The 21,272-nt window shown below is 46.1% G+C and overlaps 1 protein-coding gene across 1 annotated transcript in view; it reads left to right on the top strand.

The window, feature by feature from the left end:
• LOC122375728 (mitogen-activated protein kinase kinase kinase kinase 3-like) overlaps positions 1–20,225 on the top strand; it is a gene marked incomplete at its 3' end in the record, with an annotated part of 44,896 nt that extends 24,671 nt beyond the window's left edge. The window contains exons 4-8 of the mRNA XM_043355227.1: positions 7,275–7,332; positions 18,015–18,170; positions 18,407–18,510; positions 19,395–19,523; positions 19,962–20,225. Of these exons, the coding sequence (XP_043211162.1) occupies positions 7,275–7,332; positions 18,015–18,170; positions 18,407–18,510; positions 19,395–19,523; positions 19,962–20,225 (711 nt within the window). The remainder of the gene's footprint in view (positions 1–7,274; positions 7,333–18,014; positions 18,171–18,406; positions 18,511–19,394; positions 19,524–19,961) is intronic.
• Between the last annotated feature and the right edge of the window lie 1,047 nt (positions 20,226–21,272).

The following is a 21,272-nucleotide window of genomic DNA, read 5'->3' as shown; positions in this document are numbered from 1 at the left end:
CCTTGGACATAGACCCCGTTAAACAAAAACAGGGGTCTATGCCTTGGAACATTGAAAATGACTTGAATAAACGTAAACGGAAACAGTTGATTAACTATATATGAAAAATTAAGCACTCGCACTATTGGCGTGTTCAGAGCCACAAAGGTAATGTTGGGATGGATAGGTCTGCAGCCGTTCAGCCCCTGATCGTCCTAGAGTTTCTAGAAAAAGCGAGTGTATTGCTCGTCACCAGAAGAAGCCCGCGATCCCTCCCTTCGTGTCATTTTTTTACATTCTTCTCCAGTAGGGTGTGTCGACAGAGGGGTTTTTCTCACAGATTCGCGTTAGACAAAGATATAAATTGGCGCGAGCATGCCAAAACACTAGCCCTGCAGTTGGTTTTGCGTAAAAATGCGATTTGACGAGGCTCGGGCAGGTCGAAGTTACAGCGAAAAAGTCGCAGTCGACGGTGCTGCCACCTACATTGCCGATAACGGGCACTATCATATCGTTATAATTAGGGTAGTTTCAAATGAGAAATGACTTCTATTTTTGTTCAAACTGCTTAAGAAGAAATAAAACAATTCGGAAACATACATTTTTCCCAAATATCGCGTTCCATTTTTTCCTGTTGAGTTGTTAGGAAAGTGGTAAATTTCAAGGTTGACGGCTAAAAAAACGAAACAGGAGGAACAGAGCAGGAATCACCAAGACGTGTGCCGCGCCGATGCTCAGCAGGGGTCGGCAAATGGTGGGGCATGCCCCCTTTGGGGGTAATGGAGCCCTTTCGGTGGGGGTAATGAGGGATTCTGAGAAAACCTATCTTTTTAGAGTTAGGGGCTCCATTGATGGAACCATCGTGACTGTTGCATCCCAGGGTTCAAAGATTAGCCCAGGCCAAAGGCACAGCACACATTGATAAGATACCAATTTTCACGTAGCTGCTCGCCTCACCATCCCACCGCGGTTCCGTACAGTCGTACAAAAGCAGCTGCAATTTTTAACCGTCGCCCGTCTGTTGGCGTTTCAACAGCCGCTAACGTAAGGGGGAGGAGTCGATCGGACCCCCGCGGCCTCTCGGACTCTGAGATGGAGCTGTGCATAAAAAAACGAGCGTATTACCCGTGACTATAGGAAGCCGCTGCTGCCCATTTTTAAGGTCCTTGGCCATTTCGTCTCATTCCGGAGGTCAAAGACAAGTGTCGAGAAAATCGGGACCCGCTATAACTTTTTGAAGTGAGATTTTATGGCTCAAGATGACCTCCAGAAAAAGCTCATAAGCCAATGATCATTATGGGTTCAGAGGCCAGTTTTACCGACAGAAAAATAGCTGCCTGCCGGAATTTTTCGCCTTAAGACCGCTTCACATACGGTCTACGGAGCGTAAACGGTAAAGCCCTATCCACTTACATGCTCATCGCGCTTACGCTCCGTATGTGAAGCCAATGATTACGTAAACGTAAACGTAAACGGTAAACCCTATCCACTTACATGCTCATCGCGCTTACGTATGTGAAGCGGTTTTTAGGTAAAAGCTCCGGCAGGCGGCTATTTTTCTGTTGGTAAAACTGGCCTCAGGAATTCCCGGGCAGGTTAAGAAAAAATGATTGGCTCGAGGGTACAATTTGGTCGTGATCCAACGGCTTTTACGTGAGCTTTTAACGAAAAACCACCCGCCGCCCCTATATGTACGAGGGTTAAATGGGATATACTAAATGCTTTGTGGAGGAAGTGTCATGTTTTAAATTTGATGCATTGGAAATGCAGAAACACTCAAAGAGTTCCAGAAAGGTATGGAATTTCAGTAAACTTGGTTGTGACAGCAATGGGGTCTGGTAGGTGGGGGTAATGGCCCTGCCTGGCGCCTAAAAAGGGGGCACAACCCCGAGTGACCTGCCGACCACTGCGTAGCCTGTAGATAAGGGGTGAGCAACAGAACCAGCATGCCTAACGATTTTAATAAGTAAAAGACTTTTTTTCTCTAAATGAAAGACTATTAGCTCAGGCAAGCCTTCTAATATAGTTATCGACAGGGTTGCGGTTAAAGGTACAATCGATGGCACATTACAATTATTCTGAGCTGGGAAACAACACTCTTCAGATACCTACCATCAACAACCTCACTATCTCCTATATGGGAGCTATATCATCTGATTCCAGCGCCCTGAAAACAAACAGGTTATCACCAAAAATCTCTGTATTAGCGCCTACCGACATATGCTGAATGACGCTATCAATACCCGACATTTGTAAACGGTGATTCGCCACACAGCCCGCCGGCGTCGGAGGGGTTGAATCAGTGAGCCAGATTGCCAGCGACTCACCGCTGAACTACCGGGCGTATCAAAACGGACGATGCGACATGACTCAGAGATCATCACAGACGCGACGGTAAGCCGCCAACAGCTCCTCTGATGTATGCTTTAAAAATGTTGGCCAAAATTTAAGATTGATATTATCTAGTGCTAATATTTGGGTTTTCGGTTTTTCTAATCCCCTCTATTTCGCCTATTGCTTGAAAAAAGCTAGAGGGTTTCTTTTCACCGATGTCAAGTGATTTTAGTTCAAAAGATTGGTGGTGCTGCTACTGGCAACATTATTGGCGCAATATAACCGTTCTTTAGACCGTGTCAATAATATTAACACAGTCAATGACAACCGACTCTCACTGAATGTGTCTTCCTGTTCCGCAGGAAGCTGAGCTGTGACTGACTGGCCATTGCGTGTCATCAGTTCGGCCAGTAGCGGCGGAATACCTTCAATTAAGGGGGGCACTGCCGACTTTTGGTCCCATTCTTTCCATGCAACGCCCATAGGGCTAATGTTAAAATGCCAAAATCAAAGGGGGGGGGGGTGCCGCGGTGCCCTCCCCGTTCCGCTGCCTATGAGTTCGGCTTGACAAGGGAACCGCGAGGTGGCAGATAGCGATATTACGTATCTGAACGAGGGTTCCGCACGAGCTCAGATGGCCTTCGGTTACATTTGTCGTTGCGTCTGTGATGATCTCTGAGTCATGTCGCATCGTCCGTTTTGTTATGCCCGGTAGTTCAGCGGTGAGTCGCTGGTAATCTGGCTCACTGATTCAACCCCTCAGACGCCGGCGGGATGTGTGGCGAATCACCTTTTACAAATGTCGGGTATTGATAGCGTCATTCAGCATATGTCGGTAGGCGCTAATACAGAGATTTTTGGTGATAACCTGTTTGTTTTCAGGGCGCTGGAATCAGATGATATAGCTCCTATATAGGAGATAGTGAGGTTGTTGATGGTAGGTATCTGAAGAGTGTTGTTACCCAACTCAGAATAATTGTACCTAATGTGTCATCGATTGTACCTTTTACCGCAACCCTGTCGATACCTATATTAGAAGGCTTGCCTGAGTTACTAATAGTCTTTCATTTAGAGAAAAATATCTATCACTAATCAAAATCGTCAGGTATGCTGGTTCAGTTGCTCACCCCTTATCTACAGGCTACAGCATCGGCGCGGCACACGTCTTGGTGATTCCTGCTCTGTTCCTCCTGTTTCGTTTTTTAGCCGTCAACCTTGAAATTTACCACTTTCCTAACAACTCAATAGGAAAAAATGGAACGCGATATTTGGGAAAAATGTATGTTTCCGAATTGTTTTATTTCTTCTTAAGCAGTTTGAACAAAAACAGAAGTCATTTATCATTTGAAACTACCCCGATTATCACGATATGATAGTGCCCGTTATTGGCAATGTAGGTGGCAGCACCGTCGACTGTGACTTTTTCGCTGTAACTTCGACCTGCCCGAGCCTCGTCAAATCGCATTTTTACGCAAAACCAACTGCAGGGCTAGTGTTTTGGCATGCTCGCGCCAATTTATATCTTTGTCTAACGCGAATCTGCGACTATCGACACACCCTATTCTCCAGGTCAAACGGCGTTAATGCTGCAACTTTACAGAGAAGTTTTCTGGGTTATTTACCATTTGGGTCTCCTGGCTCTAAATTTAGCAATCATCTTGCTCAGTAATAATGTTTTTGTGCATTTGGAGTCAAGCGTCCCGACCAGTTTCTTAGTCATATGTGTTAATTGAACGTTATCGATAGCTTTGCCACATGTGGCATCAGCGATTTGAAATACAATAATTTTCCTACAATGTAATAATCCCCAAATGCTTAAATGAATAGTAAATTCGATACCAGTTTTGAAACACCATACAATGCTGCACAACTGCAGAGCTGAAAAATTCAATCGAAAATCTGGTTCCGCTAGAACCCTAAATATAACTGTTTTCGGTTCCTTTGGACGGTTTCGTGGTTTATGGTTGCTTGGTTTAAAATGAAAGTTATAAAGTTTAAATACGATTTTATAAGTTTTAATACAAACATTATAAGTTTTAAATCAAACTTTACTTAGATTGATACTAATGTTACATGTAAAAATCAAGTATTTCTTTATTGTCATGACCTTTCCTCCTTTTCAAAAATATGCTGAGCCAAAATTATATTGTTTTAGCGTTTTCAAATATATCGGCCACAGGCCTTCATCAGTGAAATATCCAAAAGGATATTTCACTTTGAAATATCCTTTTGGATATTTCACTGATGATTTGCGTCAATATAATGATTGATTATATGATTATAATGACACTGATGATTACGTCAATATCCTTTTGGATATTTCACTTTGAAATATCCTTTTGGATATCACTGATGAAGGCCTGTGGCCGATATATTTGAAAACGCTAAAACAATATAATCTTGGCTCAGCATATTTTTGAAAAGGAGGAAAGGTCATGACAATAAAGAAATAGGGTAAGGTGCCTAATTAGCGACCCCCTTAATTTGAACGTCATTGCTTACGCTCTATGGGTGCCACTGTAAGGCTTGATTTTCGGAGAGATCGTTCATTTTTCTATTAAAATCTGCTCATTTTCTGCCCCAGTATCTACTAATTTATTTGAAGTGAGCATTTTGGCAAACCATTGCAAAAAACGCTAATAGGGAACTCGTCTCGATTAGCGACCGGGGAGGGTCGCTAATAAGTCTATGGGTTTTCCCATATTGAAAATGGCAAAAAATGCGACGCCTGAAAAGATGAAATATGATCCCAAAAAGGTAACCTATACGCAAAGCACTCAATCACTAGAACATGAGCGTTTATCCAACACGTTTACGCAAGTTAACCCGCGCGGGGCTGGGGTCTCCAGCCGAACGCGCGGGGCTGGGGGGGGGGGGGTAAATTTTACCCCCCTGTTATCTCCCGAACTAACGGTCCGATTTGGAAAATTCAAACGCCAATCGAAAGCTCTCATCACGAACTACTAAAAACATGTACTTAATTTAAAGTTTGAGGTCAAGGTCAAGGTCAGGTCAAGGGTACAAATTGCAAGTTTCTACAGTATCGGCCTTGCACCGTAGTTGCCGAAGAATGGAGTCATGGACTGAGACTGATCGCCCAAAACGTGTTTTTAGGCTACCAAGACAATATTCGTTGCATACAATGTCATTCAGAGGTCAAGGTCAAGGTCAGGTCAGGTCAGGTCAGGTCACCAAAAAACAAAATATAGAAAAGGGCATGTGCGACACATGTTTTATGGGTCATTTTACTCATAGAATTCAATAGGCACACTCAATAAGTGATATGGACCACCTCTGGATGAATTTCAGGTCGAGGTCAGGTCAAGGTCAGGTCAAGTGAGGTCAAATTTTGAAGTTGGTTGTTAAGGCCTAAAAAGGTGTCTATCTGATGCAGTTTTTCACGGCGAATCGAATGGTGCTATTTTTGTTTCCGTACGAGGTCTAGAACTTCCAAAAATGTCATTTTTCAAAAATTTTGTGCGTCGTGACGTCATAAAATTTTGAATAACTCCCACATTTTTGAACCGATTCTTCTAAAATTTGGTATGTAGGTGCACATAGACTACTTCTCTGACATATATTCCGGTTTTTTCGATAGACTCAAAATTTTGGATTTTATAATGATTTTCCCAAAAAAGTCAGTTTTTTGAAAAAAAATTTTGGCCAAAATCCAAAATTTTCAAAAAACCGAGATAGCCATTTGATAGACAAAGTAAAATTACGTATAACCTTTTTTGTTACGTCTTGATTCCTTTAAAAATGAAGATGTTAGCGGCGTTTGAACTTTTGCCGTTTTTGAGGCGAAAATGACGAACATGACGTCACTAAAACGTCAATTTCTCAAAAATTTTCCGACGGATTTCGCTCAAATTTTCAGGGAACGTGTCAAATTGATGTAAGAAAAGGTACTGAAAGTTTGGCGGCGCTGCGCGCCGCCGTTTTTGAGATATCGCAAAAATTCGCGAGGGGGGGTAAAATTTACCCCCCCCCCAGCCCCGCGCGGGTTAAAACTGATAACGTGATGCACCAAAGGCAAAAAAGTGCGAAATCCCAAATTTTGCGGGCTATCTCGTATGGTATTCGAGGCCCGCGCTGGATTCGGCAACCCCAAGTATTCGGTGACGACATTTGGCATCCCCCGCCACACATTGCAAGCTTCAGCAACACCTCATTTTCATTTCTCTCTTTTCCCTTGTCTTTCCCTTCTTGAGCTATTTGCGACCATGTTGGGCGCAAATAGGAAATATGAGTTGCGACACATTTTTAACCACCATGCAGTGCACAGTTAAGCGATTCACTATTGGAAAACGGCAATCAATTGAAAAAGGATTGTCGATTCAGAATAAAAAAGGTGTATCATCCTAATATGCATCGCTTTTCATCAGGGAGGGTCCAAATACACACGTTTTGGATAAGAAACTCGTCATTTTTATTTAAACTCACCTGAAACGTCCCACTAGAAACACCGACAACCGGAAAAGAATTTAACATGATAACCAAAGTATGGCTCACCTTTTGACAATGTTTTTATCCCGATTTCTCCTGCCAGTTTTTCTGTAGGGAGGTAGGTCGCAAAAAGGAAAGGGTCGCTAATTAGGCACCTTATCCTACTTGATTTTTACATTAATAATGATCCTCCAACAAGCACTAAAACAGATACAACTAATGTTACATGTTTTAATACAAATGTTCCAAAGATTAAATTGGATTTTATAAAGATTAATTCTAATGAAAAAAGGTGTTGTGTTTGGAAAACACCTATTTAAAAAATGAATATTATTGGGTCAAATTAAGTTTTGTTGCATTGTTTATGCATATTTCCTATCTTATCTTATCGCTATATTACATATATTGCCTATATTTGTGAGAATGTTTCAGTGAGTCAATAGTTGTTGGATTGCAGTGTGTTGCTGGTTGGCGGCATGACCTAGCTCAGCTGAACGGTGCCGGCGTTGTTTCAGGCCACTCGACTGTCCACCGGAGAACTGGCAGCCATCAAAGTCATCAAACTTCAGCCAAGTGAGACGAAATCGCCCAGTCGCCTCGCTCGTTGACTTGTTGATGTCCCTCTCCCCAACGCCCAGAAAGGCTGGAACACAGCTCTCTCTCTCTCTCTCTCTCTCTCTCTCTCTCTCTCTCTCTCTCTCTCTCTCTCTCTCTCTCTCTCTCTCTCTCTCTCTCTCTCTCTCTCTCTCTCTCTCTCTCTCTCTCTCTCTCTCTCTCTCTCTCTCTCTCTTTCTCTCTCTCTCTCTCTCTCTTTCTCTCTCTCTCTCTCTCTCTCTCTCTCTCTCTCTCTCTCTCTCTCTCTCTCTCTCTCTCTCTCTCTTTCTCTTTCTCTTTCTCTTTCTCTTTCTCTTTCTCTTTCTCTTTCTCTTTCTCTTTCTCTTTCTCTTTCTCTTTCTCTTTCTCTTTCTCTTTCTCTTTCTCTTTCTCTTTCTCTTTCTCTTTCTCTTTCTCTTTCTCTTTCTCTTTCTCTTTCTCTTTCCCTTTCTCTCTCTCTCTCTCTCTCTCTCTCTCTCTCTCTCTCTCTCTCTCTCTCTCTCTCTCTCTCTCTCTCTCTCTCTCTCTCTCTCTCTCTCTCTCTCTCTCTCTCTCTCTCTCTCTCCCTCCCGACTACTTCCATTGGAATCCCGGACATATGTTTCGCTCCCAGCTGGCAGGGACGAGCTGGGAGCTGGGATTCCAACGGGAAGAGGGAGGCGCGAAGTGCACGCGTGGGAGCCGAGGTCCAGTCTTAACGGTTTTAATCCGTAACAATAGGGGTCCCAGTTTTATCTCACCTGTACGGCGAATCCTTCATACAAATTATCCGACAGTATGAAGTCCCAGTGTTCTCAGCTTACCTCATGAAGTCACAAAACTGATCACAAACATTCGGGTACTTAATGCTATATATTTCCGCTGATATGGTTTTGTACTGAAAGCTTTTAACTGCGCCCCGTTGAGGTCTGGCAGGTTTCAGGTCCTGTTGGGGGGGGGGGGGGGGGACAAAAGCCTCTTCATTGTATCACCGGAACCAATTGTCGGATCGGAAAAATTCAAACTGCATTCGGAAGATCTCATCGAGATGAACAAGTTGCAATCTCGATGACCTCGATTTTTGACTTTATACATCACATAAGATCAAAATAAGCAAATCTGTCCAACTTATCATGATGTGCAGTTTGTCATTAAATTCTAGGTTTCTTAAATGAGTTTCGATGTGATGAATATTAGGTATAGATCTGACCCGTGGATGTCATCTTAATGGATATGACCTGTTACGTCACGATAGAGGTCAGCCTCGACCAATCACTAAACACATGCCTAAATCGTATGGAACGGCATGGCTGAATTGTGAATATTTCAGTATTTATGATGTCTTCAAATCATACATTTGAAGCCGCAGCACCCTCGCCGACCATTTTTCTTTGACCTATGACGTCACGGGAACGAAAAAAGTCCAATTTTACCGGTTTTCGATGACAAACCTTTTATTACGTAAAAATGACTTTAATCAGGTAGAAGCGACGACAACCTTCATATTTAGTCAAGAGGAGATGTAAAAGTAGCATAATATTAGCATTGCCCTTTATAAATTACAAGTACAAACCAGCATGTATAACGCCTTTTGGGGCGACTAACGGAGCGAGCGAGAGGGTGTCCATCATAGTTTAGTCACACTTAGTCAGTACCGGGTGAGCCTCGGGCAGTGCACCTCCCACCTCCGACGTGGTAGGGACCAATCGCAACTGTGTAACCATATATGAAATGCTCTCCTGGCCAATAGTAAGTTGCCACGTAGGTTAGAAGGCTACGCCCTAAGAGTAGGATAGCTCTGCTGAAGTCACCCGATCGGGGGGGGGGGGACTAAGAGAAGACCTAGAGCCGCCATCGGCGCCGGACGTGTTACCAGTCCGGAAGACCACAGGGCTCCACAGCCGCTGGACGCATACCATCTGCTCCGCCTGCTTGGGAGAAGACCCCAGCCTCCGCTCACACCGGGCGTGTACCTGCAGCGGTCTCGACCGACACCGTAGCCGACCATCTCGCTCTGTGCTGTGCTCGTGAGACAATACATCTGGACCGGCAGATCATTTCTTCTGGCAAGGGCTGACAACAACACGACGCGCCCCGCCCTGGGCACGAGAAACCGCCGTGTTACAGTTTGAAATTGCGAGGGGGTACCTCTAACTGACTTGTGCACGGCACCCTACTAGCCGGTCTCTAGCGATGTGCCAAATTTGAGCACAATCGGCCTCGCCGGTCTCGAGATCTGGAAGCGGCACCCTGCACGTGCGCACGTGCAAAATGGGTCCCAACTGACTTGTGCACGGCACCCTGCTAACTGCTCCGTAACCGTGTACCAAATTTGAGCGCAATCGGTCCAGCCGTTCTCGAGATCTGGAATCGACCCCTGCACGTGCGCACGTGCAGCAGCACCCCAACTCTGGCACATGGATATGCATTGCCTAGTGGGTGCCTACCTACGTGCCAACTTTCAGCGCAATCAGCCAAGTAGTCACCGAGATATTGCAGCTATTACAAAACTGACACCTCTTCGTTTTGCACGTGGCACGTGCACAAGGGGTCACCCACATGCATCGGGAATAGTCCAATACTTGGTAGAAGGAATGAAGCTACCCTACAAAAATTACCGCATGTAAATCATGGCCGCTTATGCGGTTCCTAGGCTCTAAGAGAGATCAAGGTAGATACCAGCTGCGAGTATTATTTTCATTGTCGAGAAAATAATATGCAACATGGCACCGGCCCATATCTCCCGGGCCGTGGGCCATACCTCCCGGTGCATTTTGATGAATCGAAAAAGCGCATGATTTATTGAAAGTTATCTCGAGACAAAATAGTTGAGCGCAGATGCCTAATATCAGGCACACTTTGCAGGCGAAAGGCAATTTCACGTACACAGAGTGAAAACCGGGGTCTAGCCACTGCCCACTGGAAGAAAATTGCCTTTTCACAAATACGGTCCATACCTCCCGGGTCTCCCCTATAATGGAGAAGTCGGGAAATCGACCTGACCTTAGGTCATCGATATCAAAATTCCGAGATAAACAAATTGTAGCTACCAATGACCTAATAACATCCTGCGACTTTCAAGGGCCTCCGACATCTACTGTAGCTCTGACACGGTGACAAAGTTGCAAAAAAGCGACTTGATGCTGGGTCATTCAAAGTGACCTGGTGACCTGACCTTAAAAGTTAGGAGGTTGAAACTTGCACACCATGTGTAAAATTGATGAGAAAATAATCATACCAGCAGCGCCGCGGTTTTCCCGCTATTCACGAAAAACCTCAGGGGGGGGGGGTAACCGCCCCCCCCCGTCTAAGATCAATTATATGTACATGATGTAATAGGTATATATATTGATGGTATTTCAAATGGCTATATCTCTTGGAGCTTTAGGGATATTTTGTTGATTTTTGGCATGTGTAAAGGCATTAAGACATTTCCTGAATCCTGACGCATATTTAGGTTTAAAAAATCCCCAAAGTTCACAAATATTTCCAAAAATCTTAAGATTGAGTTTGAAAACCTCAGGATCTTGAAAGTTTATATTTTGAAAGTTGGAGATAGCCATTTCCTTTGCATTTTTTTTTAACCTACGGCTTGTTTTTGGAATCTCTAGCTTGATATCCTGATTGCTTATGACCAGGGCTGCGGGGCCGATGGATTTTCGGGTGACTCAGACTCCGGCTCGGACTCCGGCTTCAAAAACTGACTCCGACTCAGACTCCAGCTGTGACTCCGGACGTTCTTCTTAACCCTCGCCAGACAAGGGCATTTTTCATAGCACCAGCACATGAACCCAACTTTACTAAGGTTGTGTGATGCATGTTTTATGACCCATTTTTCATTTCCAACTCAATGGTGATGGTTATAAGACCATCAGGTACGGTTTAGGTCACTTTCTGTTGGAGGTCAGGTCAAGGTCAGGTAAAAAGGGTCACATTTCAAAGTTGATAGTTTTGCATAAAATGGGTATTGATTCGATGCAGCTCGTCACGGGGAGTCTAATGGTGGTCTTTGTTTTGCGCTATGAGGTCTAGAATTTCTAAAAATTGAGTTCGAAAATTTGACGTCATGAATTTTGAACAGTTTTTCGCTATACCTTGGCCAAAAAAGAGGTATGGATCTCAAATTTGGTATGCGGATAGAATGCGGTAAAGAATGTCATATATGTTCCGTTTTATTATTTTTCAAAAATATTTTTTTTTTTTTTTTGGGGGGGGGGGGGGGTCAAAATCCAAAACTTTCAAAAATTCGAGATAGCAGTTTTGTAGCCCTGTTAATTCTACACTTTTTATGTCTAAAACATTGTTCTATATCTCTAAAGCTGTAGGCGTGACAGATCTTCCCGCGATACCTTTTTTTTGGGTCGAAAATGACAGAAATGACTTCACTTCGACGTCATTAGCAGCCAACCTATCATAGCCTGTGGAAAATTTTGGTCACAATGTACAAAAGCTATTCACGGGAGGGTACTGAAAGTTTGGTGACGATCGGCGCAGCGGTTCTGGAGATATATCGTAAAACCTAAAGGGGGGGGAGCAAAAAAAAAAAAATGCCCCTTGCACCGCCTGGAACTTGGAAGGTTAAGAAACACCAGATTAACAGGTAGGTGGCCCCATAGAAAATCTCTTCACTGTGCAAATTTGTTGACCTATTGACTCTAGGTCAATATTTAGGGGGTGTTATTTATTGGTATATTTTGGTGAGTAAAAATGTAAACATTTTGCTAAAACCGGTCAAAAGCTTTTGGCATATAACTTTTGATGTAACCTTCGCCCGAGTGGGGGGGGGGGGGGGTTGGCCACAACTGCCAATTTTTTTGCGCGTGTAAAGAAAACCGCGCCGCGAAACTTTGTATAGCTTATCATACATCAAATTCGCATCATGTGTGGAAGTTGTGACCCAAGGTCACGTAAGGTCAGGTCACCAGGTCAAGTGAAATAACCATATCTCTAAAAGACTTTGTGATTCCTACAGTTTATATCCAAGAAGTTTGAAACTCGAGTTTTACACAAGGAAATCAGTAGGTATGAACGATTTGTTTATCTCGGAATTTTAATATCGGCGACCTAAGGTCAGGTCAAAATTGCGAACTCTCCATTATAAATCAATGGGAGAAACTTGAAATGGTCTTTGTTTGGCCGAAAACACCCTCAAACATCGTGAAATGGGTAAATATGACACACTGTACCGGAACATTGCACTGGTGACCCCTTTTATGCCTCTGAGGTCATCTCGGGTCATAGCTTTTTTACAATAATTTTATTGTGTATTGTGTGTGTATTGAAATATACCGTCCACAGGTGCACCCCATTTACAGACGGAGTCACAAGCATAAATATACGTCACATTTTCACACACCTACCTATGTCTATCTAACACATGTATAAATAAGGTTACAGGCTCGATACGAATGCCTTCACCTGACTTCTAAACGCCGCCCGGGATCCGAACAGGTCAGCAGTGGGCCGTTTCTCACAGACTGTTCGCAGCTCGTGGCAAGCGACAGAACAAACCGTTTCTGATTGTGTCAACCCTTGCTACAGGCACGTACAGCACAGGCTTGGAACGAGTTCGCGATGGTACAGCGAGTGAAAACATCGCAAGAATGTCACCGGAGTCGATCCTGCCGGTGAACACGTTCTGCACGAAGTTCAAGTCATTCAGAACAAGCCGCTGGTCAATTCGCAAGACACCAAAATGACGAAGCAGATCAGTATAGTCAAGAGAAGCACATGGACTGTTTGAATGCCTGCCCAACCACATCAGGAACTTGTGTTGGATACGCTCCAATCTCGCAATATGAGTTTTTGCTGCTCCGCCCCATATCACGCAACCGAATTCCATGATTGCACGAATGTGGGCATTGAAACCTGTCATTATAGGTCCTGGCGGTAGCCTACGGCCGGCGGGAGCTCGATAACTCTGAAGCGACCTCAAGTACATGCCCAAGGCGCGGTTTACCTTTCTTACAAGTTCATCAATGTGGGGGCCGAATGTCAACTTTGAGTCAAGCAGAACACCAAGATCACGCATCTGGCTCACACGTTCCAGTGCAGTACCGCCAATGTGGTAGGTTGTATCAACAGGCTTTCCACGAAGTATGAACGTGATACTTTTGCATTTAGATGGGTTCAGAGCTAACTTCCACGTACCTGACCAAAGACACAATTTATCTACGTCTGCTTGAAGAGCCAAAGAGTCACTAGCAGTTCGAATGCGACGGTACAATTTCAGATCATCTGCTACATCAGGCACCCAGAAGATATGTCGAGAGGGGCGTCGTTGCAAAATAAGACGAACAGGATTGGCCCACATATGCTGCTCTCCGGCACTCCTGACTGCACACGCACCCAGTCAGAACACTTGCCGTTCAACACTACACTCTGCTCTCTCCTACTCAGGTAAGAACGGAACCAATTGAGAGCGGCACCAGACAAATGGTATGACTTCTGTAGCTTATGTAAAAGCAGAGAGTGGTCAACACTAGTAAAAGCCGACGAACAGTCCGTATAAACTACGTCAGTCTGAGCCCCCTTGGCTATCGAACGCCACAGCTGATCGACAAGACAAGTAAGATTGGTCTCGCATGAACGTCCTGCTAAAAAACCGTGCTGTGCTGAGGATAAAACGGGCGACACGTGTTGAATCACTTGGTCACATATGATGCGCTCACATATTTTGGAACAAATCGGCAAGAGGGAAACCGGGCGATAGTTGCTGGGATTTTTGCGGTCTCCCTTCTTGTGAACCGGGGTAACGTACGCGCGTTTCCAGACTCTAGGAAAGGTGCCCTGGCTCAGCGAAAGTCGAATGAGTTTTGTGATCGGCACAGTGAACTCTGCTGCACACTCCTTCAAAATTCTACCACTAAGACCGTCTGGTCCACAAGCCTTATGCACGTCAAGGGTAAGTAGAATGTTTCTAACTTTGTCACTGCTCACAACAAACCTTTAGATAAAAACATGCTAGAGCGATGAAAACACCATGAATGTGTTCAGTTCAGCAATACGAATCGAATGACATGCAACATGACCTTTCCGTGACCTTGACCTGAGGTCAAATTTTCAAGTTGACCTTTTCAGGTCATCCTGTAGTTCATTCGACGCGTGTCGACGAGACAAACGCGATGCCGGTAAAATCAGCGTGATATAATTTTGGAGTCCAAAGCTATGATGCGAAAACCTTTTCCGCAAAAACGTCCAATTTTGATAGTTTTTGCCCTCTGGAGGCTAACCCGTTGACCTTAGGTCAAATATGAGAACATTTTTCAGAAAGGCTTTTGAAAGAGCCTATCGAATGCGCTTTTCTGCAGTGCTCTAGCTCTATTGGTTCCCGACTTATGCGCCGATTTGTAAAAAGCTGTCAAAATCGGGTACAAAAATCATGAACAATTTATCTTTGGTGACCTCCAGTGAACTCAGCGAAGACCTGATAAAAATGACCTAGATGATTCTGAAAGTTCTTGTAGCGATCTATCTATTGCTTTTTACGGCGTCTTTCTAGCTTGGTTACTTTCCGAGATAATCTGGTGTGGCCAAAAAGGGTCTTTTTGACCCACCATGACGAAGTTGGCTGAGAGGTCCACCCGGGTGCGGGTTAAGATTGAGCAAAAATAAAGCACCAGTGAACTCTAAACTCAGCATGTCCGTGTGCACCGAATGGTTTACTTTCTTACTAGTTAAATTGAACTTAAAATTTTCTTTAACATTAAGTGAACTTCAAGAAATAATGAATTAAGTTCAAGTTAATCAAAGTTCATCATACCGCACGCCATTCTACTCGGCTGACCACATGGAACACAATGACACCATTTTTGAAGCTTTAGCCTCATTGTGTGTCAAGATATTAGCAAAAGCGTATTTTGACCTCAGTTGACCTGATTTGACCCGACCATAGCGGTATTGCAGCATGCAAACACCAGTTAGATGTAAACTAAGGTAGTACAACACAAAACGTTGAAATGGAGCACACATCTCTCATATTTTTACTATTGAAGTCATCCGGGCAAATTTCCTTAGAATTTGTCGTGACCTCTATGTAGATGACCTCAGGTCACCCGAATTCGAAAAACCGGAATGCATATGATGGCACTCGGTGAGCTTTTCATGTCCTGCAAGCAGGGCTGCGGAGTCGGGGTCGGAGTTGGAGTCGGTCGGAGTCGACAATTCTGCCCGGAGTCGGAGTCGGAGTCGCCAAAATCTTACCGGCTCCGACTCCGGAGTCGGAGGAGGTAACGCTGTATGGCTCAACGTAATGTACTGCACCTGTTCCATTGCATTGTGCTCGAAATTAGATTTTGCCGAAAAAAGTATAGTTTGCTGTAACAGGCTGTTTTGGACGAACGTGTTTACGAGCTAAAGAAAAGCTAAAGAAAAGCTCGTAGCTAAAGAAGCAGAAAACTGTGAAATCCCCAAAACCTGCTTTTTAATTCTGCATGTTATTTTGTATGCATATTTGCAACGCAATGCCTTGGAACGCACAAGAGTTTCAGGCAAGATAAAAACATCTCCATTATGAACTTCAAGATCGTGATATATATTTTAATAGAACCGTCCGGAGTCGGAGTCGGAGTCGATTTTTAACCCGCGAGTTGCTGGGGGGGGGGGGGGCGTTAAACGCCCCCACTTTTTTCGCCGGGCCATAGCGGTACCTGTAGGGAATTGATTGAAGTTTATTGTGACAAAGTTTCAAAAAAATCTGTCGGAAAATTTTTGAGATATCGAGGTTTTAGTGACGTCATGATTTCTGAGTTTTCGACCAAAAACGGCATATGTTCAAAAAATCATATAAAATCACAGAATAGACATACAGACATGCCGTAAACGCCATTAGACTGCCAATACCATGAACAATCAGATGGCTATCTTCGATTATTGATTATCGTTCCGCATTTTCCAAAATCTTGAACTGAATCTTGGCAATTTCTCGTGACTACTTTACGACCATGATACATGCATTTCTTAAATTCAACATTTTTAGCCAAACACGTACACATATGATAAAATGAATGTCACCATCGTGCTCTACGCCCCAAATTACCCATAAAACATGTGTCACAGGCTGCGAATATCAGTTTTTATTTTCGGGGATATGTGCCTGCCCGGTTGAACTGACCTTGACCCTGACCTATGCTTGACTGACCCCTGCATGGAGCTGACACTCTTGCAGGCCTTCTATGATGGATTGTGCACCGTTTTGACAGAGTTTATGACGAGAGGCGCCCATTGCGAAGTCCTGAAGTCCATGCTACTGAAAGCCCGATTTCAGGTGTTTGACCTGACCTTGACCTGACCTGTGACCTCAAAATTCAACTTTAAAGTACTCATCTGAAGCGTCTCGTCGCGTTCTTTCGTTTGCCGCCTCGTGCGTTTCGCTGCGCCTATTGGTTCTCGAGTTATCGGCTGGGGGCGTTTAACGCCCCCCCCCCCCCAGCAAACGGTGGGTGGCGAAATACCCCAGCAACTGCCGGGTTAAGTCGGAGTCGGGGTCGGAGTCACCCTAAAATCCATCGAGTCCGCAGCCCTGCCTGCAAGTTTGAATCAAATCGACGAACAATCTAGATTTCATTAAAAAGGTTATTTTAGTGTCATTTTGACCACGTACCGGTTTTTGTGACCTTGTGACCTGACTGGTCACTGAAACCCAAAACTTCCAGGACACGTGTCAAATGATTGCCCCAAGCTGTTTCTAAAATTTGGTGGCGCTACGTACCGCGGCATTCACGCTATAAGCGAAAAATTCTGTAGTTTTTACCGCTAATCTAATCAATTTTATCCTGACCTTGTACCGTTTTTTTTTTGACCTGGTGACCTGACCTAAAGTGACTGAGACCTGAAATTTTCAGGAAAGGTGTCAAAAGGCTGCCCCAGAGGGCATACCAAATTTGGCGGCTTGTTATTCGCGAAAAACCTTAGGGGGAGGGGGTTGCATCAACCCCGCTCGCCTGGCGAGGGTTGAAATTCATATGATAATAAAGTTCTTTGTGCAGATGCTTTGATTTTGCCTGAAACGATCTTTTGTGTGTGCCCCAAGGCCCTGCATTGCTTCAAAATGCATTAAAAGATAGTATGCAGAATTAAAAACGGGTTTTGGCGAATTCGCCGTCGTCTGCTTCTTTCGCTAAAAACAATCGTTCAAAACAGGAATATGACTTGTTCGACTAAATCTGATTTTGAAATTTCAACGAACTTAGGATTGCCGAGCAAACAGGTGCAAGGCATGACGTTGAGCCATGCAGCGATAGATCCAACTCCGAAGTCGGAGTCGGTAAGATTTTGGTGACTCTGACTCCGGGCGAAACTGTCGACTCCGGCCGACTCCAACTCCGACTCCGACTCCGCAGCCCTGCTTATGCTGTCCTGATACCCTTTGCCACCCCTCTCCCCTCCAACGGGCCGCGGGGAAGGTTTCAGTAGGTTCTAAGCTGGCCGCATTGTGCAAACAACACTACCATTTGTCTTGGCGATCATCACACACTGGGCGTGATTGTCGTGTGTCGTCTGAGACGCGCCTGTGACTCGCTTGTGACACGTCCGTTACCCGTCTTTGACCCGCCTGTGACACGTCCGTTACCCGTCCGTTACCCGTCTGTGACCCGCCTGTGACCCGTCCGTTACCCGTCTGTGACACGTCTGTGACTCGCCTGTGACTAACCTGTGCCCCGTCTGCTCCCGCCCGCCTGCAGCGGACGACTTTGGTATCATCCAGCAGGAGATTGTGATGATGAAGGACTGCCGGCACGCCAACATCGTGGCCTACTTCGGCTCGTACCTGCGGAAGGACCGGCTGTGGATCTGCATGGAGTTCTGTGGCGGCGGCTCACTGCAGGACATCTACCACGGTGCGCCGCGCCGCCGCGCCGCCCGCAGGGGGCCCTAGTGTGGCGGCACCATTTCTCAGAACTTGCCCGGAAACGGCTGAGCTAAAGCAGCCTCTGGCCTAGCGGCGAATCTCGCCTGGGAGGCGTGGTCACGTGGTGCACCCAGTGCACACTCACAGCCGGCGCGTCTGATCCACGTGAGGTGCGGGCTTCCCTGGTCACCGGGGCGCGCCTGACCCGCCCACCTCTGCCCACAGTGACGGGCCCGCTGAGCGAGCATCAGATAGCCTACGTCTGCAAGCAGACCCTGCACGGCCTGTCCTACCTGCACAGCCTGAGCAAGATGCACAGAGACATCAAGGTAGGCGCCCCGTCCGCTGGCTTGTATATAATTCATTTTTGTGGATGATATAAAGATGTGTGGTTATGGTGACTAAAATGGCCGGCAGTCTTATCTGGTGCTGTCACTGTCTGTACCTACTAGATGTCGCTGATCTGCGGACTGTGCACCGCTGATGCGGCCAGTTCTACCTCTACTGGCTGTTTGTCGCGTAACTGTGTAAATTTGTTTGTCGCATATTACGGAACTGCTGTTGTTGTTGTTGTGTTGTGTTGTCCCTCCAGGCTCTGGTGAGCTGTAGCCTAACGGCTCTGGAGGTACCTGGCGGCCCTCGCCAGGGCCGCCACCGCGTCGTCCCGTCGCACGTCGTACGGAACTGCTCGTATAACCTCTGATGTCGACGTTTTGACCGTAGAACTTCTGACGTCTGTGTGTCTGGTGGGACAGCTACTGACGTCTGATGGTACAGCTACTGACGAGTGACTCAGCCGGTGGGACAGCCACTGACGTGGCCGGTGGGACAGCTACTGACGTCTGGTGGGACAGCTACTGACGCGGCCGGTGGGACAGCTTCTGACGTCTGGGGGACAGCTACTGACGTGGCCGGTGGGACAGCTACTGACGTCTGGTGGGACAGCTACTGACGCGGCCGGTGGGACAGCTACTGACGTCTGGTGGGACAGCTACTGACGTCTGGTGGACAGCTACTGACATCTGGTGGGACAGCTACTGACGTCTGGTGGGACAGCTACTGACGTCTGGTGGGACAGCTACTGACGTCTGGTGGGACAGCTACTGACGTCTGGTGGGACAGCTACTGACGTGGCCGGTGGGACAGCTACTGACGTCTGGTGGGACAGCTACTGACGTCTGGTGGGACAGCTACTGACGCGTCTGACCGGCAGGGCGCCAACATCCTGCTGACGGAGGCCGGGGACGTGAAGCTGGCCGACTTCGGCGTCTCGGCGCAGATCACCGCCACGCTGGGCAAGCGGCAGTCCTTCATCGGCACGCCGTACTGGATGGCGCCCGAGGTAGGCGCGCCGACACGGGATGGGGTATGTACGCGGACATCGCCGGGTAGGCACACGGACACAGCGAGTAGGCACACGGATGCAGCTGTCGAGCTCCCATCCAGCGATGCGAAGCTGTCGTGACTAAAGAGAGAATGTCTTTCAGCTCTATCAGGAGTACATATAAATATTGCATAATTTTTATGATGGTGCATTTGGCACATATATTTTTTCTTGTCGTTTTTTATTTACTGACGATTAATATAATAAGATATATTCAGAGTATGTTGTTGCGTTTAGGAATGGTATGCCACCCCGGTTGTAGCAGCCACCAGCTTGTCTGGCGTCTGGCGGCATTTGTCCTCTGCGGCTTCTGTGGGTCTCTACGCGCGCCGTGACTGTGGACAGATCCCGTCAATCCACACCCCCTCCCCCGCCGCGACCCTCGGCCGCTGTCAGGTGGCAGCCGTGGAGCGGAAGGGCGGCTACAACCAGCAGTGCGACGTCTGGGCGGTGGGCATCACGGCCATCGAGCTGGCCGAGCTGCAGCCGCCCATGTTCGACCTGCACCCCATGCGCGCCCTCTTCCTCATGTCCAAGTCGGGCTTCAAGCCGCCGCAGCTGCGCGAGCGCTCGCGCTGGTCGTCCGCCATGCACTCCTTTGTGAAGGTGGCGCTCACTAAGAACCCCAAGAAGCGGCCGACGGCTGACCGGCTGCTGGAGGTGGGTGCTCGCCGCCGCGCAGCCCGGCCTCTGGCGCGCAACATGCGCCAACGTGTGCTGTCAACATTAGCTGCTGGTTGAGAAAGCCAAATGCGGTCCCTGGCTCTCAATTACTGGTTTGGGTACTCACAACATCGGGAAGTGCCTCAATTTGGGGATATTTAATTTCTAATTCTGCAGTTTTTGGATTCAAAGGGACCAATCCATTTGAAATGTGAATGCCCCCTTAGACTGTGTGACATCAGCGCGGATCTAGCGATTTTTGAATATTTTACTAAACCCTTAGAAGAAGCATGGAAAAAGACAGTTGTTGCTGTGGTGATATATACTGCCTTGCGCGCAACATCCGTCTCACTTTTAAGATACCAAATTATAATTGCTTTCAAATGACGTCATAGAAACAGCGGAGGCCCCCAGAAATAAGCACAAATAAAAGTATAACATCTAAAAAGAAACAGTGAATATTTTTTTGAAATTTGGTAGATATTTTTGCTCTTTCTGGACCACGATGCATTACTTATTTGCCAATTCATTAATTTTTGTGAAGTAAGGAACTGGGAGGGTCCCTTTATCAGAGCGGGGCAGGTATTGGCTTTCGGATGACCTTATGCAGGGTGTCCGGAAATGATTTGCTCCTCCATCAGATCGCCGCCTAATTAATAAAAAAGTGCCCCGGGTCGTGGTTTATTTCGCGATTTTACTATCCCCCACCCCGTCATAGGGGAGAGTGGAGTAAAGCGAACCACTAGGGCAAAGCGAACCACCCCCTCTGAAGCCCCAATACATATACGTAAATGGCCCCTTTCAAAAACAAAGATAGCCATTAACAATGCCTTATGTTGGCACATTTCTTGTCACAGTGGCTCGGCTCTAGGAATAATTCGTTTTCAACCCAGGGCCAGAAATGTGTTATTTTCAATTCCCCTTCTAATTTTAGCATGGAATATATACCAAAATTAAGTTTAGACTTGAGATATCAACCTAAGTCAGCATCCGCACTACCGTCACAGAGACACAATGGTACGCATTTTCGGTTTGGCACGAACC

The sequence above is a fragment of the Amphibalanus amphitrite genome, unplaced genomic scaffold (assembly GCF_019059575.1).
Source record: "Amphibalanus amphitrite isolate SeventyFive unplaced genomic scaffold, NRLGWU_Aamphi_draft 001905F_arrow, whole genome shotgun sequence".
In the NCBI taxonomy this organism is placed as follows: Eukaryota; Metazoa; Arthropoda; class Thecostraca; order Balanomorpha; family Balanidae; genus Amphibalanus; species Amphibalanus amphitrite.
This window is presented reverse-complemented; position numbering and strand designations above follow the sequence as displayed.